Below are 17711 nucleotides of genomic sequence, written 5' to 3' on the forward strand. Positions count from 1 at the left end.
AAAATCATTCAAACTGCAGAGTTGGGCAATACCTTTATTAGGGCAACCCAAAATGTCATAGAATTTTGGAAAGCTTTTGAGTTCTCGAGAATTCTTCCTAAGACAAGAATTTGTGAAGGGACATGGAAAATTAAAAATACATATTTGCGTCTGTGCTCTTCCCTTCTCCAGGGTATCCTTATACTGAATCAAGTCCATCAAGCTTGGTCTATTCTAACCAGAAGCAGCTCTCTCGAGCAGGTGTCAGCAAACTTTTTCAGCAGGGGGCCGGTCCACTGTCCCCCAGACCTTGTAGGGGGTCGGACTATATTTTTGGGGGTAAATGAACGAATTCCTATGCCCCACAAATAACCCAGAGATGCATTTTAAATAAAAGCACACAATCTACTCATGTAAAAACACCAGGCAGGCCCCACAAATCACCCAGAGATGCATTTTAAATAAAAGGACAATTCTACTCACGTAAAAAACACACTGATTCCCGGACCACCCACGGGCCGGATTTAGAAGGCGATTGGGCCAGATCCGGCCCCCGGGCCTTAGTTTGCCTACCCATGCTCTAGAGATTCAGAAGACATTCCTAGCCCTACCTGTAAATGCCAGAGAATGGCCTTCGGACCTTTCCCATGCAAAGCACGAACTATACCACAGATACACATCCCTTACCCTACCAGAGGACTTCTGCATTTGCACCTCTTTTTATGAATGAGGATCTTTCAGATCATGTGCAAACGCTGGTCTGAAAACTGTATCAAGCTGCCATGTTAGGGAGAAAGTTCTGCCTCAATGTCTTCTGGACTTTCTAGTTTTGAATACAGGGAGAAGTTTATTTCACAGGTGAGAGTATTCAAGCATCATGGCCACAGTCTCGGTGGCATGGTCCAAAAACACAGGGCTGATGATCATGCATTTTACACCTCGGTGCACATTAACCCAGCATTCACAATTGGCATTCTGGGTCCCCCAATTCACAACTCAAGACAAACAGCCTGGATAATTGCAATGTTCTGCAAAGAATAAGGCCACAGAGACAGGCAAATGGATGCCATGGTATCCTAAGAGACTAGAAGATCAAAGCTGTGGAAGGAGAGAGGAATGAAGGAAGGAAGGAAGCCATGCTGAAATTTTTACATTGGTTACACTAATCAGGGGAAGATACGCTTGTGAGTCAATGGAAGTAGCAATAAGGAACTTATTCTGATAAACAATTCACTGAAATACTATATTAGGAAAAGAAATTTGTCTACATTCCCACTTAACTAAATATTCATTTTTCCCGAATTGCACTGTGTTCTCTGTGGTGCTATTGGGTCAGTGCATCTGGCTGTTAACCAGAAGGTTGGTGGTTCGAGCCCACCTAGGCGTGGCTGTCAAGGGGTTGGACTAGATAGCCCTTGGGACCCCTTCCAACTCTACAATTCTACGATTACAGGGGCAGGATTATACTAGAGGGAAACTGGGGACTCTTTGCCGCAGGTGGCAACATTTTTTTCTCACTTCCATCTACCACTTGGTACTAGATGAAATACTTTGGACGGACGTGCCACACTTAAAGCTTTTCTGCAAAATAGCTGCAGGCTTATCAGTTACAGTTAAACTGAGCAAATAAGTAAAACAAAAGAACTGTGGAATATTATCTGGCTGCTGGAAAACAATAAAGGACTATAGAAAGAAAATGAACATTAAAAAAGGAGAGAAAAACTGTGGTGTAGTGGTTTTTTAAAAAAATAAAACCTGACAGAAACTTTACAGTTACAGAGTGCCGGTCCGCCCAGCAGAAAGTATCTGTGACGTCAGCTGAGGTTTTGCCTGAATAAGGTCTGGCTGCAATGTTTGGTCTCTGTTTCTCAAAGCACTGCCTTTTGTGCTTTTACGCTGGAAAGCTGGCAACAGTTTCCATGAAATTACCAACTATGCAATACGGTATTATGTGGCTGACGTAGCTTGAGAAAATTCAACACTTCTTCACAACGTCATGGAAGAAGAATGAAGTTTGATTAATGGTTTACCATAATCTCATACTGTTATTGGTTTTATTAAAATTACTATGGACCTACTAATACTACTACTATTATTTTTATAAAAAAAACCCCAAACCACTGTCGTAGATCTCATTATAACTTGCAATGATGTTGCTGGGGCTATTGTGATGACATCAAATAGCTGATGCCCCCCCCCACCCGGTAAAACATTTGAAGACTCTGCTAAGAAGGCTAAGCCAACAATCAGGAATATCCATAATGAATGTCAAACGACTGCAGCAAAAACCTACATTTTGCAAGAAGCGTCATGTCAAAATTGGAGCTAGAGGTAGAACAAATCACATCTCTTAGTGCTTCTCTATGTGCACAGAGATGACATAAGCAAAAATGATAGAATGTCAGGACATCTAGAAATAAACATCTAGGATGTGCCCAGAGGGCATAGGTATCAGTGAAGCTGCCCTTTCCTGGCCAGACATCTTGAAAAGCCTTATAATTTATAGATCCATCATATAGAAGAGGCTACAACTTTGGCAACTGCTTAGGAAATGGAGAGTACGATCCTTTGCAGGTTTTACTCAGAGGAAAACACTACTTTTGATCACTGGAACTTGTTCTCAAGTAAATAAAGCTAGGATAGCAATGTTTAAGAAAAAGAATACTGACTAAAAAAAATGCATAGCATTTTCAAGTGCATCTAGTGCATTATCTAGTTATAATCCTTACAACAACCTTTTCAGGCAATTCAGTATTATTATCCTCCACATGCAGGAAGTGGGCAGAACAAGTCTAGGAGATAGTGACTTCCTTAAGGCTACCAAGGAAGTCTATGGCATAGGTGAGATTCAAATGAGCGGCAGACTTCCTGACCCATAGCTCAGTCTCAGGTTGCAATCCTATGCATGCATACCTAGGAGTAACCCCCATTGAAGACAATAGGACTTGCTTCTGAGCAAACAGGCACAGGGCAATTGTGTTAGCCATTCTGCTACACCAGCTCTAAAAATAATATTTTAAAATGCACTGGTTGTTGTCCTGGTTCATGCCTCTTTGTGGGGCGGGGGGGGGGGTTAAGAGAGAAGAGGAACATGCTGGCATTTTCCCCTTTAATTTTTTTTCTAAGGGAAAGTACACATGATAAAATCTCTCATCACAAGATCTTAGTCTGTGTTTTCCCATACTTCCTATGATCTGTCATCACTTGACTTATTGAATGCAAGAAAAATAAGGGGAAAGTTGTCACCAGAAAAGCAAAACAGAAACCCAACGAGCAATAGAAGCTACTACCTTGAGTCTCCCTTCAGAAGGCCAACTCAGAAAAGTTGTCCATAATAAGGCAGCAGAAGTTCTCCCTCTGTTCAAGAAAGCTAAATTGCCATACACCCCCCATGCTAAATAGGTAGAACAGAAACAAAGGTGATCTCTGGTTTGGAAATACCCTTGCACCCCAATCTGTGGAATCAGCATGTACACAATTTATTAGCACAAAACGATATAACAGAGCATTTGTAGACAGGCAGGCAGTGTCAGCAAAGCAGGGGGTAAAAACAGCCACATTACCAAGTTGCGTCTGCAGTTCTTAATGAGCTGGTAGATCGGGATCTTGGCTTCATAATAATACTCATCTTGCAAGTAAAATCCCAGGTGTTCCTAGCAGTGAAACTTCAGTTGTCCTCACACCGCTCCTCCTGCCCCAGGTATTCCCTCTGCAGAGCAGGCATGCTTCAAGAACAGGAGCTTTCTCAAAAGCATTACTCCTTGCAACAAAAATCCGGCCTCTTTGAGAGGAGTCCTAAACTACTGGAGCTCTTCTCGGCTTTATTCCTCCCTGCCTTTGTGCCAGCACTGTTTGGAAGTGACAGTGCTTTTCTCTTCTGCCTTGCATTGCCGGGGGAGGAGGAACCGTATTTTGAATCTATTCTCCATCTAGGTCACATGGGAAGCAAGGCAGCTGAAAGAGCCTCTTGATCGCTTTTCTCTCGCAATCCTATAATAACAGGTTTAAAGGTCAGCCACATGCTAAAACCGTTGATGGGCGGCAGAAGGAAAATATGAAGATGAGCCACTGGAGCACCAGTAAGTAGCCAGGGAAGCTTCGCTTGCAGAGGTGCCAGGGTAAATGGGAGAGCACAGAGCATTATGTGACCCCTTCCTGTTCAATGCAAGGACTGCCTGAGAACATAATTCTTCACTCTCTTTCCTTCTGATATCTTGCAGCCTCCCTCTCTCCCTCTCTCCCTCCCCACTGCTTTCAGAAAGGGAAACCAGCTGCTTAATCACACAAAAAGCTTGAGGGCTGAGTGACATCTGGTTGAGAAAACACCTTGAGATGCTAAACAGGAAGTTAAACTAAAAGGAACACATGCACAATGGTTGGGGGCTGATAAGTCTCAATCTCTCTCTCCCTTTCTCTTTCTCTTTCTCACTCTCACACTTATCATACAGTGTATGTGTAGGTCTTATACTATGCACAGCACAATCCTAATCATGCTATTTGGAAGCAAATTCCAGAGTTCAATGTGACTTAAAGGTAAAGGGACCCCTGACAATTAGGTCCAGTCGTGGCCGACTCTGGGGTTGCGGCGCTCATCTCGCTTTACTGGCTGAGGGAGCCAGCATATAGCTTCTGGGTCATGTGGGCAGCATGACTAAGCCACTTCTGGTGAACCAGAGCAGTGCACGGAAATGCCATTTACCTTCCCGCCGGAGTGGTACCTATTTATCTACTTGCACTTTGACGTGCTTTCGAACTGCTAGGTTGGCAGCAGCAGGGACCGAGCAACGGAGGTTAACCCCGTCGCGGGGATTCGAACCACCGACCTTCCAATTGGCAAGCCCTAGGCTCAGTGGTTTAGACCATAGCACCACCCACGTCCCTTCATTGTGACTTACTCTCAAGTAAAAGCTCATATAGGATTGCTGCCAAGGTCCTGTTTCATAAAGGAGCGAGAGCTGTACGTGAGCTGCTCCATCCAAGATGCCCAGAGGCTCTCCCTTGCAAGCAGCTAACATGCCCAGCCAACCATTAATCATAAACCCCCCTGCCTAAAAGAAATTCCATCTGAAATTCTCTTAAGTGTCGGCATGTGCAGTTTTGTGAAAGAGATAAGATATGCATTTTCGGGGTTACGTTCTTGCTATGTACATACTGATTTGAGGATGCGTGCAGGGAGAGATTTTTAAATGCCATGTTGTGAATATGCTTTGGAATTTGCTTTCAAAATGTAGACAACAATGTCATCAGCAAGTGATTACATGCAGAGGAACTGTTCCTCTGTGCAGGAGCAGCCGATTACGTATTACAAAGGGTTGGGTAACCTCCTGGCAGTTTTGGGAACGAAACTCAACTGACGTGTCATGATCTTCTTGCGTCCTTACTTTTTAAAGAACATGTTAAAAAACAAAACATGTGGACAATGAGATTTCCATCTGTATCTGGAGAGGTGCCCATTAATCTCTGCTAACATCAGCTGAGGGTTATTGATTGCTATTTTAAGAGCTCAAAAAAACATGCACCACGGTCAGTACATGCTATTCATTGACAGGAATGATCCTGTCTGCCCTCTAGGCTTATGCCAATCATCTGTATGCAAATTGTTCCATAACAGCAGAAAGAATTTTAATGAGGCATCATGCTCCGCATTCTCTTCATTTGTCTCCCAAGCTTTTATTTTCTATAATATGTTTAGTGGCCGATGCTTAGGAGTTTCAAAGGGGAGTCTCATTTCTTAGTCAAAGAGCCTCCAAGAGAGGAGGACTGTTAAAAAAAGGGATAGTCAAGGGGCCTTGGAAACACCTGAACCTGTGCAATAGGAGATGTGTTAGCTTTCTCCCAAAGGATTTGCTGTTGCTGTTTAATTAAGCTTTTAAAAACACTGGGAGATAGCTATTAAATCCACAAGCAAGGAAATGAAGGCCTAGGGCAAATGAAGCCCTCCAGGCATCTCAGTCTTGCTCCCAGGACTCTCCCTAGGCTACACCCTTGCCTTGGCCACACCTCCTCCACAGGACACACCCCTCACTGATTCTGATCCATGTGCTTCTCAAGTGCGTTGGTATGTGATAGTTTGCCTTGCTTGTCTGGATTGGGAACGGGAGGTTAATTCATAGGCAATAAGATTATCAGTGGCTACTAGCCGGAATGGTTCCCCAGTTCCGAAACTGGGGAAGAACTGTGAGGGAGGGTTATTGGCCCCATGTTTCTTTTGTGAGCATTCCAAAAAGCCTCCAGTTGACTTCTATAGACACAGGATGCTCAGGGACAGGAACAAGCCAGCAATAAATCACACTGAGCATGTTGGAGTTAACTCTTTATTAGCAAAAGAAAAAAGGCTCTGCACAGGAGTGTCAGGCCTGATGAGCACAGTGACTCATCTCTGGCAGGTCTTGCCCCTATGAAGCAGTTGCTAAGAGTGAACATCCCTACCTCCCCACAGCTGCCTAATTCCCTCCCTCACCAGGGTTTTCCCCAAGCAATCGGACTTTGCACCTGCATGAAGCTAACTTTTTCTCTATCCTCTTTATGCCTCACCTGGTTCTGTGAGACCAGGGAGGAGAGGAGCTCATCACAGCAGGAAGGGGAAACACCCATGACTCTTCACCAGCCAGACTCATCTCTGAAACAAATCTCTCTCCCCCCCCCCACTAAGCCTTGTTACCTCTTCAGCTTGCTACTCCTACTCCTCCCAGTCTTCTCCCTCTGACCACTCATCATCCCACCACCAGTCCTCTGGCTCTGAGCCTTCTTCCTGTAGGGAAGTGCTTTTCAACCAGTGTCTTGTGGCACCCTGGGGTGCGTTGAATGATGATCAGGGGTGCCGCGGGCAATGTCCCTCTTTTCTTCCTCCCTCATCTGATGCCCCAGGCAAATGGTTTCTCTGGGACTGGCCAGGGGTGTTTCCCAGGCCCTGGAGGGGCCGGGGAGGGCTTTGGGGTGGCAGAGAATGGGGTTGCAGAAGTGGCTACTGAGAGGACTCCCAAGGAAAGAGGAGTCTGAGGGAACATTCCACAATGGAGTGGACTCAAAAAGGCTGAAAATCTCTGCTTTAGGGGTTCGCCAGCTGATTCCTCCTACCATTCTTCTGCAGCCAACCAGTCCACAACACTCAGCTAAACGAGCCTTGGGGTGTGATCCAGTGGGCTCTATTTTATGCTGCATATGGTCACCTGACGATTTCACAGCAGAGGTGAGGTTTCAACCAGAGACTTGGTGGTTTATAGCATGGGAAGCAAATCCAATTGAATAGAGCAATGGATCCAGTGCCACATCTGCGACCCCACTGCTTGAACTGGTCGGGATGGAAGGGGCAGAAGAGAGAGGGGTTCCCCTTCTTAATTCCAGGGCCTTATGCCAACTACCACAGGCTTAAACACAACCAGTGGTAGCCTGTCAACAACTTGTGCTGTTGGTGGGACAGCAGGGGCCTCCCCTGCAATGGAACCCCACCCCTCCTGCGATATCCTGGTCCCTTCCAGCGCTGTTCTGTTAGGCCACATCCAAACCATACATTTAAAGAGCTAGGATACCACTTTAGAAAGTCACAGCTTCCCCCAAATAATTCTGGGAGTTGTAGTCAGTGTGCTGAGAGGTGTTCGGAGTTGTTCCCTCCCTGAGCTACAATTCCCAGTCCGGTTTAACAACCATTTTCTCTTCACAGGGAACACTGGAAAATTGAGCGCCTTTACCAAACAACAACCACAGCTCTCAGAATTCTTTGGGGGAAGCCGTGGCTGTTTAAAGTGGTTTATAGCACTTTAGGTAAAGGTAAAGGACCTCTGGAAGGTTAAGCCCAGTCAAAGGCGACTATGGGGCTGCGACGCTCATCTCGCTTTCAGCCTGAGGGAGCCGGCGTTTGTCCACAACTTTCCGGGACATGTGGAGCTTTCCGGGAGCATGACTAAACCACTTCTGGCGCAACGGAACACCATGATGGAAACCAGAGTGCACGGAAACACCGTTTACCTTCCCGCTGCAGCGGTACCTATTTGTCTACTTACACTGGCATGCTTTCGAACTGCTAGGTTGGCAGAAGCTGGGGCCGAACAACAGGAGCTCACTCTGTCATGGGGATTCGAACCACCGACCTTCCGACTGGCAAGCCAAAGATGCTCAGTGGTTTAGACCACAGTGCCACCTGCATGGTAGCCCAAGTCTTTTAGTCACTAAGTTGCCACAGCTCAAGGTTTGCACATTGCAACAAGCAAGTGGAACAGATCCTTCCAAAGGAGAAGATCAGGGATTGGAATATGCCAGTGAGAAGCCTGGCTGCAGCTGTGTGTGGCCCCAAATATCTAAACACTGAAGTTTTCCCTAGAAGGGAGAATTTGGCATGAGGGAGGGTGCAAGCAACAAAGCCTCTCGAGCTCTAAAGTACAGTTTTGGAACACATGCAGCATGCCTGTACTGAAAAATGCATTTAAACAATTTGTCTGAAAGGTTTATAAACCCAACATATTAATTACAGATAATTAGCAGAGGTTTCTCTCTGCCCCACTACCCCTCTCACTCTGTTATTTACACTGATGCCAACCTTGACCTTTCACAGCATAACAACACTTTTTCAAGGTCTTCCCCCCTCCCTTGTACTCCTAGCTTTGCAGTATTTTTCACTGTAGCTTGCGAAAACCTATCTTTAAACATTTCTGGAGCTTACGACAGTTCTTTGGACACCTACTTGCAAAATCTGGTTTGTTTCATAAAAGTTTCCAAAATCCAGTGTGTTTAAAATAAACACAGAATAGTATGCATTAAAAATAGAATTTGTAGGAGAAGAAGAAAACAGATACACTTTCTTGCTGGTGGGTTGTTCTTTTTTCTTTTTTCTGACACAGCGTGATAATCACCGAAATAAGCCCAAAGGTCTCATCACTATTTCCAACAAGCAATTTCCCACCCCCTGTTGAGTTAGTTAGCTTCTCTTCCAGGGTTGTGGAACATATTAGTAGCCATTTGCTCCTTATGGTAACCTAGTTTGCATGGTCTCTGCTCAGCAGATACTTTTTAAAAAAACAACTCACAATGGTATTGCCGGGGCAGGACTTTGGGGGCAGAAGTCAACAGTCCCACTCAGCGAAAGAAGCAGGAGGCCTGTCTTGCCACATTTTGAAGCAAGCAAAGTAATAAGCATCACAATCTAGAGTCTGTGACACCATTAAATCAAGAGTCTAAAATTACCTGACGCAAAAAGGTCAGGAAAAAGTAAGTGCTTAACGTTCAGATAATTTGTGAATTGTTCGCAGCCACCACAACCCTCTTTGCATAAATCACTGTTCAGAGAGTTTATGAGTTCTGGAGTACAGACATGAGCTGATGGGGAGAACTGCAAAGATTTATCAAGCAAATGTATACAAGTTTACACAAAAAACAGCCTCGCTAAGTTAAATGTGGCTCACTCTCAATTAATTCTGTATTATAGGACTGAGTAAATAATAATAATGATAAATTATATGCCACCCATTTCATTGGGTTGTCCCAGCCAGTCTGGGCGACTTCCAACAACTTAAAACGTCAAACGCAGTAAAATATCAAACATAAAAAACTTCCCTATACAGATGCCTTCTAAAGGCTAGATAGTTTATTTCCTTGACATCTGATGGGAGGGCGTTCCACATGGAGGGCGTGACTACTGAGAAGCCCTTTGCCTGGTTCTCTGAAACCTCACTTCTCGCACTGAGGAAACCACACTTACTTGGGAGTAACTCCCAAGAAACACCACAAGTCTTCAAAGTGGCTTGCATAGGACTATACTATTAGTCGATTATTTGGTTAGATTAATCCATTAAAATGCTCTGATGGATCAAAAAGGTGTTCTGATTCATCAGGCAGCAGGTTTTTTTAAAAACCAAACTTAACACATTTAATTAAACCATGGTGACTGGCACAATCTTAGATGGAGATTCCCCTGCCTTTCACACATTGGAGGGAATTCCTTTCCTAAGATGGTGCCTGCCAAGGAAACATGCACATCTCATCCAAAAATGTTTGGCAGGACGTTCCACTAAATGTAAAGTGCTATTTGATTCTTTTCATAACTAGTGATGGCAGGGGATGCAAGTGGAATCGTTTGTGTGCTTCACCTACCACTGAGCTCAGTCTCTCCCATCATTAGCATCTGCACCATCCTTTGCCAACCTGGTACCCTCCAGATATTATTTGACTACAACTCTCATTGGCCGCAGCCAGAATGCCATTGGCGAGTACCGCGTTGGTGAAGGATGATCTGCTTCACGGTGCCTTCTCAGCCCCCAAACAAACATACGGGCAAAGTCCTACCTATAGTAGAAGAGGAACAGAAAGAGTAATGCTGGAATCACCTGCAACTGCTGGACTCACAGTGGTAGCAATTGCTACGGTCTGGGGTGTCCTCAGATCAGGGCTTGATAGTGGATAGTTGTTTATCATTCAGGACTTCAGAGGAGGCCTCCACCAACCGCGCCATCACCCAAAAAGTTGGCTGCATCCAAACAGCTCCAGTTTTTCTTGCCTGGGTAACTGGTGTCAACCACTTTAAAATCTTCAAAATGCCTCTAGAGCTCCCAACTTAATGTTTCCCCAGCAGTGGCGTAGCGTGGGGGGTGCCAGGGGTGCCGGCCGCACCGGGCGCAACATCTGGGGGGGGCGCGAGTCCAGAGGGAAGGGACAAGTTCCTTCCTCCGCCGGGCTCCCCGCCGCCTCCGCCAGCCTTGCGCCCTAGCGCGCGCCCCCCCCCCGCCGCCGCCGCTGCGGCTGCGCTCCACTCACTGCTCGCAGGAGGAGCAGCCGCTGCAGCAGCGCCGACGCCGCCACCGACGCCTGGCCGGGCACCGGCAGCCTCCGCACCCCGATGCCGACGCCGGCGCCATCCCCTCGGCCCAGCCACAGGCGGCGGCTGCTTCTGCCGACTGGGAGGGAGGAGAGCTCCGAGGGGCCTCGACGCGCCCTGCCCTCCCCAAAACCCTCCGAGAGGAAGCCGGCGGGCGGGCGAGGGTCTCCCGTCGGAAGGGGGCGCCGCTGGCTCCGGCTCTCAGCGCAAGTCTCAGCCGCGGGGGAGGGGGGGCGAGGACGGAGCTCGGCTGGAAGCCCCCGGACCCGGCCGGGAGGAGGAGAGGCGCTCGCCAAGCCCGGATCTGGAGCGCCTCGGAGCGCGGGCTCCACCTACAGCCCAAGGAGAGGAGGGGGCGGGGAGGCGCCCGAGGGGAGGGGGCTTCGGCTGCCTCGGCCCGCGGGGGCTCCGCAAATAATAAATTTAATAAATTCCTGCTGAGCCTTTGGGGGGGTCTTTGGCTCCTTCGCTCGCCCCCAGCCCCAGTGGCGTAGCGTGGGGGGTGCAGGGGGGGCCGGCCGCACCGGCCGCAACATCTGGGGGGGGGCGCGCTCGCACTCGAGTGCTAAAATCCACGGGTTAAGGGGCGCAAATTACTTGCCTTGCCCCGGGTGCTGACAACCCACGCTACGCCACTGTTCCCCAGAGCAATGTTACATTGGAGGCCCAGAGGCACTGTGTGGGGATTAAAGTGCCAAGGACCAGTTGTTGGCTAGCCCCACTTTTTTTGCTGCTGCTACTGTACTCACCTGCCACAAAGGGAAGATGCTGCTCTCAAAGAGTTCAGATTAGGAGTGTGGGGATGTGTCAAGACCCAGCCCAACTTGGTGCTGACCCTGCCTCAAATGCTGTTGCTTAACAGCTAATAGATGGCACACAAAAAATCTAAGGAACCATCTTGGCTGGGCTAGAACTAAGGTGCTCCCTTTAACCCAGAAGTGGGTAAAGTCTCAATATGTCCAAACCTACATAGGGAGTAAGGTGATTCCTTTTCAGAAAGCCAGCAGGACTGGTTCAGATGATCAGAAATAACTTCCTGGACTTATGCCACCTCAGACTCCTGATATAAAACTGCATATCTGAATGATCCCCCATGCCTAGCCTGTAGATGAATAATAATAAAAAGCAGACATTTTCTCTTTCTTTCTTTCTTTCTTTCTTTCTTTCTTTCTTTCTTTCTTTCTTGAATCAGCAGCAGTCGCTTTTGACCTTGCTGATCAGGAGGCACAACAAACAGCAAAGCCAACTCACCTTTTCCTATTATTATTCTATCAACCGTGAAAGGCTGTTTTTCAAATGGCCTTCTCTAATTAGAAAAGTAATTTGAAAAAAGACGTTGTGTACGGTTTGTGGGAGTATTTTGCTTTTTTGTTTTAAGTAAGGAATAAGGATCACTCCTAAATTCTAAAAGTTCCCAGGCACAGAAGAACACATAGATATGAATGCAGCACCCACCGGGAAGAGAGCCTGTCATTTCATTCCCACAAAAATGAATGAAAATCACATGCATTTCATTCCTATTTTACACAGGAAAAGTTTCTACTGGACCTTGCCCTTCTTTAATTTGGGTGGAATGCTCAATGTACACATTCCTGTTTGTATCCTGCCTTTCAGTCTCAAAAGGCAACCAAATACAAAAAGCAAAGGAAATGAAAATACAGAATAAAACAACTACAAATTCATAAACGCTAATGAAGACATCAACAAGATTGATTAAGACAGTTAAGTGTAGATTGCTTTTAACCAATCCTGCATACACTTGCCCAATTTCACCAATAAGCAAATTAATTCACCGCGTGGAACACTCCTGTTCAAGATTCCAGCCAGCCAAAACATCTTCCAAGACATTCCCTTTCATTCTGCCATTCTCTGGGCATTTGCCCCTGAAAGACTGATTCCCACGGTTGATGCTGGGGGACTTTGCTTTGTCTCAACATCTCTATGAAACCAGTGCAAGAGGTTGTACACGAATGAATGAACAAGCAAACAATATCACCATGATTCCTCAGAGGGTAATGATGCAGATCAATGCAATAAGAGGGAGAGTACTATTGCACTCAGGTTCTGCTTAAGGGTTTTCCAAAGGCATCTGGTTGGCCAATCTGAGAACAAAATGCTGGGCTAGATGCACTTATGGCCTAATCCAGCAGGTCTCTGACATCCCTAATAAAGATTCCTAATAAACACTAAGAAGAGGAAGGGCAATACAAAGTATAAATAGTTGAAACTGTAGTTTTCTTAGCCCAATGTATCTTAGAGATATTGCTTTATTTCATCACATTTTATATCTTACTTTACTACTGACTGAAATTAGCTGTTGAACTGAATAGCTCAACAGACCTGGTGTGTGTGTGTGTGTTAGGTTTTAGGGACCTTTAACATCTAACTCATGGGTCGGCAAACTAAGGCCCATAGGCCGGATCAGGCCCAACCGCCCTCTGGATCCGGCCCGTGGAAAGTCCTAGAATTGCCGCTTGGATCAGCGTTATCGTTCGGGCTGCAACATTATTTTTTAAAAAAATTGGGGGGGGGGCACCATTTTTCTCCCTCCCTTCCTCCCTCACACACATACTGCAGCAGCACCTCGTCCCTGTTCCCCCCTCCTCCTGGCTTCTCCCCGCCCTGCGGAGGAAGGAAGCTGGGCTTTGATTGGTGCCAGCCAATCCGAAGCCTCGCCGCCTGCGTGCTGAGGTGCAGCCCAGACTCACAATCCACCCACCAGCCTCTCCATCCATGGACATTGTAATGGGCACACCACAGGGCTTTGGCTGGAGCTTGGCGCGTCTACTGGCCCCATGCCTGGTGCCCAGGAAAGCTGGACCGGAAAGGAGAGGCACTGCTACCGCCACTGGCTCTCAACCAGAGGCAGAGCAGCGGAGGAGTAGGAAAGCAGGAGGAGGGGAGGGGCTGGAGGAGAGAGAAGCCCCCTTCCGCCGTGTGTGTGTGTCTGTGTGCACGTGTGTGTGCAGTCTGGCCTGCCACAAGATCTGAGGGGCGGTGAGTTGGCCCCCTCCTAAAAAAGTTTGCTGACCCCTGATCTAACTGTACCTTTCCTGGTGAAAGGCTTGAAACTTTCAGAAGAATATAGACTAAGACAGAGACTTTACATGGGGAAAAGTGTACGCAAACATCTGTGACGACATCCCTTTGCTGTTACTATAGGAACCCATTTTAATGGGTAACATCTTCCCTTTTAAAAGATGCAACTAGGAGACATAGCTAAACATGTTTGAATTCCAGACTCAAGGTCCTTGAAAAATCAATGCAGAAGACTGTTGCTATGCCAGTGTCTTGCTTATCAGCTGCAAATAATGGGTAACCTTCCACGATTGCCTTATACCGGGGAAGACAAGAAGCATCAAGAATTCAATCAGAATGCCATGATCTATTCTTTCCGCCCCCTCCCAAGGCTAAGTCACACTGCTCAAAAGGTACAAAGGGTTTAAGGGCAAAAGATGGGATCGAGCAAATGTTAGTCACAAACAAATCCCGCTGGAGTCATCAAGACTTAAAATCCTACCTATGTCTCCTCAGAAGTGAGTCCCCCGTAGATAACTGGGGGTTAAGGAAGGCAGCCATAACCACTTCAATCTCATTGCAATAGGCCTTGAATATAACCTTTTCCTGGAATAGGCTCTAGGGCAGGGGTCGGCAAGTTTTACCTCGCCTGGGCCAATTCACTCCAGCGGAGATCCCTCCGTGGGCCGGATCGCATGTGCACATGAGCACGCGCAGCAGTGATTTGCAGCGTCTGCGCAGACGCGATTTTTGGCACTGCAGAAGTGAGTCCCCATGCCGCACTGCGCCGGTTTAGCACCGCATGCAGGGACTCGCCGAGCGGGCAGCTTGGTTCAGAGGCAGCTCTTGGGCCAGTTAAACGACCCCCATGGGCTGCTCTAGGGGACCAATTGCCAATTTCTTGCTAAAACTACAGGAAGCAATATTTCATTTCATCAAAACTACAGTGGTACCTCGGGTTAAGTACTTAATTCGTTCCAGAGGTCTGTTCTTAACCTGAAACTGTTCTTTACCTGAAGCACCACTTTAGCTGATGGGGCCTCCTGCTGCCGCTGCACCGCCACTGCATGATTTCTGTTCTCATCCTGAAGCAAAGTTCTTAACCTGATGTACTATTTCTGGGTTATTGGAGTCTGTAACCCGAAGCGTATGTAACCTGAAGCATATGTAACCCAGTACCACTGTATGTACCACTGTATGATGTTGTTGTTGTTGTTGTCATTTGAGCCCATTCAGGGGCTAAACAGCAGAATATTATGCATAAATATGGGGGGGGCAGCCCCAGGATGAAATTACCCAGCCAGGGATCATGGAGGGAGAGGAAGATAACAAAGGCATCCCTGTTCATACTATCAACAATGGGCCAGAAGTTTGCCCCCATAGGAGGAATTAAGGAGCAGGAAGGTAACCAAGGAGGTTCAGATGACCGCCATGTTTGATTCCCACCCTGCTCTTCAACAAGTTTCTTATAAAAACTAGATGGCAGGCACCATCTTAAGAGGGAGTCTCTGCTTCCTGTCATATAGGACAGATGGCTTTTCTAAGATGCACATAGATCATCTAAAAACAAGGAAACTGACCTTCCTGTTTCAGAACAACTGTTTCACTAACTGATGAATTAACTAAAGCCCATACAATCAAACAATTAAGACTGCCTCCCCAAATGTGGTGCCATTCAAATGTTGCTGAACTGCAACCCCCATCATACTTATTGACCTTTGGGATGATGCAAGTCCAACTACATCTGGTGGGCACCAGCTTTGGATGGGCCAAACTAAGGCTTCTTGAACTGGAATGGCAACGCCTACTGTCTTCCTGTGAAAAAAGTACAAGCCACAACCCAGCGAATTTTCAGAGTGTTCAATTAAGCTTGACAGGAGGAATGATGTTCTTTTCCCATCACAACTGGTATGTATGTTATTTATAACTGGTGAATGGTTCAGACTATATTTCTAACCTCCACCCTTTGCCAAAGAAGTCTTCCTGAAGTGCAAGCGAGTCTTGCCTGAGAACCGGACCCTGGCAAAGGGACAAAGCCAGAGAGAGAGGGCAGCCAACTGCAACCTCTGCTAATGAGCCAGGCAGAGGTTATGCCAGCTTGAATTAAGCATTAAGACAGATGTAACGCAGAACATGCATCTTGGGGGTATAAAGAGTGTGCTCCAGATCTTTCTTCCATTACCATTAAAAAAAAAAAAAGACTTTGGAAAATCATCTTGAGTTTTCTGTGGTGAGATGTCAACCCTGGCATCCTCTGAGAATAGCTACTGCAGATGAATGGCCCCACAGTGGGTTTTCTGGGCATCCAGACTGAGATTGGGGATGAGGAATTGGAACAGCAGGACCATGGGAAGCCAGCAGGAGGCTAGCTCAAGTTGATGAGGTCACTCTCGGGGGAACCTGAAACACGGAAAGAAACACCTCCTTTGTTCTCTTACGATGGCACCCACCCGAGAGGAGCCAGAACTGAGTTCTGGAGAGTTCTGGCTGGGGGAAAAAAAGCCTTGAAGTGCGCCTCACAAGACTGGCAAGGTTGGGCAACTGCCAGGACTCCCTGACCAGCAAAGGAAGGGCCTGCCAAAGCAATGGGGCTGCCATCCTCACTTTGCCTAGAACAGCTAAGGTCAGAAGATATGCGAGAGAATGCTCCGTTTGTACACCTCAGTTCTCCGAATTTGCGGAGCCCTAGAGGAAGTGCCTAACCCTAGAGCAGCGCTTTCACCATCATTTTATTATTATTATTAAATGTATTTATAGCTTGCCTTTTTCCAAGTTGGGACTCAAACTGGCTTCCAACATTTGCAATCTTTCCGCAGGGCCTGCATGAAGAAGCTGTTCCGCCTGGCCTTCGACTTCGACTCACTCTGACCTCTTATATAGGATTGGGTATATAAATTTTCCCTTGGCTTCTTTGCTGGCCCATGTAGAACCAGCATGGATAGCTGGATCGGATGAATATCTGATGTTTCCTCCCTTTACGGTCTTGATTTATGGGCTACTACTAAAATGAGGCTACATTTTAAGCCATATTTTAATTAACTGTTTGTTTGTTGTTGTTTGTTTGTTTTCTATTACGTTTTATTGTAATTCATATTTGGTGTTAGTCGTCCTGAGCAGGGGAGGACGGGGGTATAAATTAAATTATTATTTTTGAATTATTATTATTATTACTATTATTATTGGAAAACATCATTATAGAATACAAAGTATTAAAAACAAACTAGCTAAAATACATCAAGACACGTTAAGAACCAGCAATTAAAATCCAGTTTTCCCTGACAGCAGCCCAGTGATAAGCATCCTCTGCACCTTAGCTTACAAAGGTCTGTCTGAAGAGAAAGGTCTTAGTCAGCCAGTGGAAACAAAACAAAGGAGGAGCCAACCTAACCTCGCTTTAGAGGGAATGCCACAATATGAGAGCAGCCACAGAAAAGGCTGTTTCGTATCACCAACAACTGTGCTACTGATGTGATGGGACTGAGAGAAGGTGCTCACCTGAGGACCTTAGCACCTGGGGAGGTTTGTATAGGGACATATGATCATTCAGGTAGCCTAGCTATGTCCCTCCAGATACTGCTTGATCCCCATCAGCTCCAGTATGGCCAGTGGTCAAGGGGAACGAGAGCAGTACAGTCATACCTCATGTTGCATCCGCTTCAGGTTATGTTTTTCAAGTTGCATCCTGCAGCAACCTGGAAGTATTGGAACGGTTACTTCTGGGTTTCACTGCTCGCACAAGCGCAGAAGCGCTAAATCGAGCTTCACACATGCGCAGAAGCACTAAATCATGCCGCGCACGTGCGCAGAAATGACACTTCTGGATGCAAACGCTTTGAGTTGCGGACGTGCCTCTGGGACGGATTACGTCCGCAACCCGAGGTTCCACTGTAGTTCAACAAGGAACGACTTG

General features: G+C 46.7%; 1 protein-coding gene across 11 annotated transcripts in view; it reads right to left on the reverse strand.

The window, feature by feature from the left end:
- Positions 1-17711, reverse strand: part of PDE4D (phosphodiesterase 4D) — a 628032-nt gene that overhangs the window by 147754 nt on the left and 462567 nt on the right. Inside the window, exon 1 of one of the 11 annotated variants that reach the window (XM_083576117.1) lies at positions 3543-4151. The exons of the other annotated variants lie outside the window; for them this stretch is intronic. Within the exon in view, the coding sequence (XP_083432243.1) occupies positions 3543-3607 (65 nt within the window). The 5' untranslated portion in view covers positions 3608-4151. Of the gene's footprint in view, positions 1-3542; positions 4152-17711 lie in introns of those variants that run through there. 11 annotated transcript variants of the gene reach the window in all.

Source organism: Podarcis filfolensis (genome assembly GCF_964270895.1).
Source record: "Podarcis filfolensis genome assembly, chromosome: 11".
NCBI lineage: Eukaryota > Metazoa > Chordata > Lepidosauria > Squamata > Lacertidae > Podarcis > Podarcis filfolensis.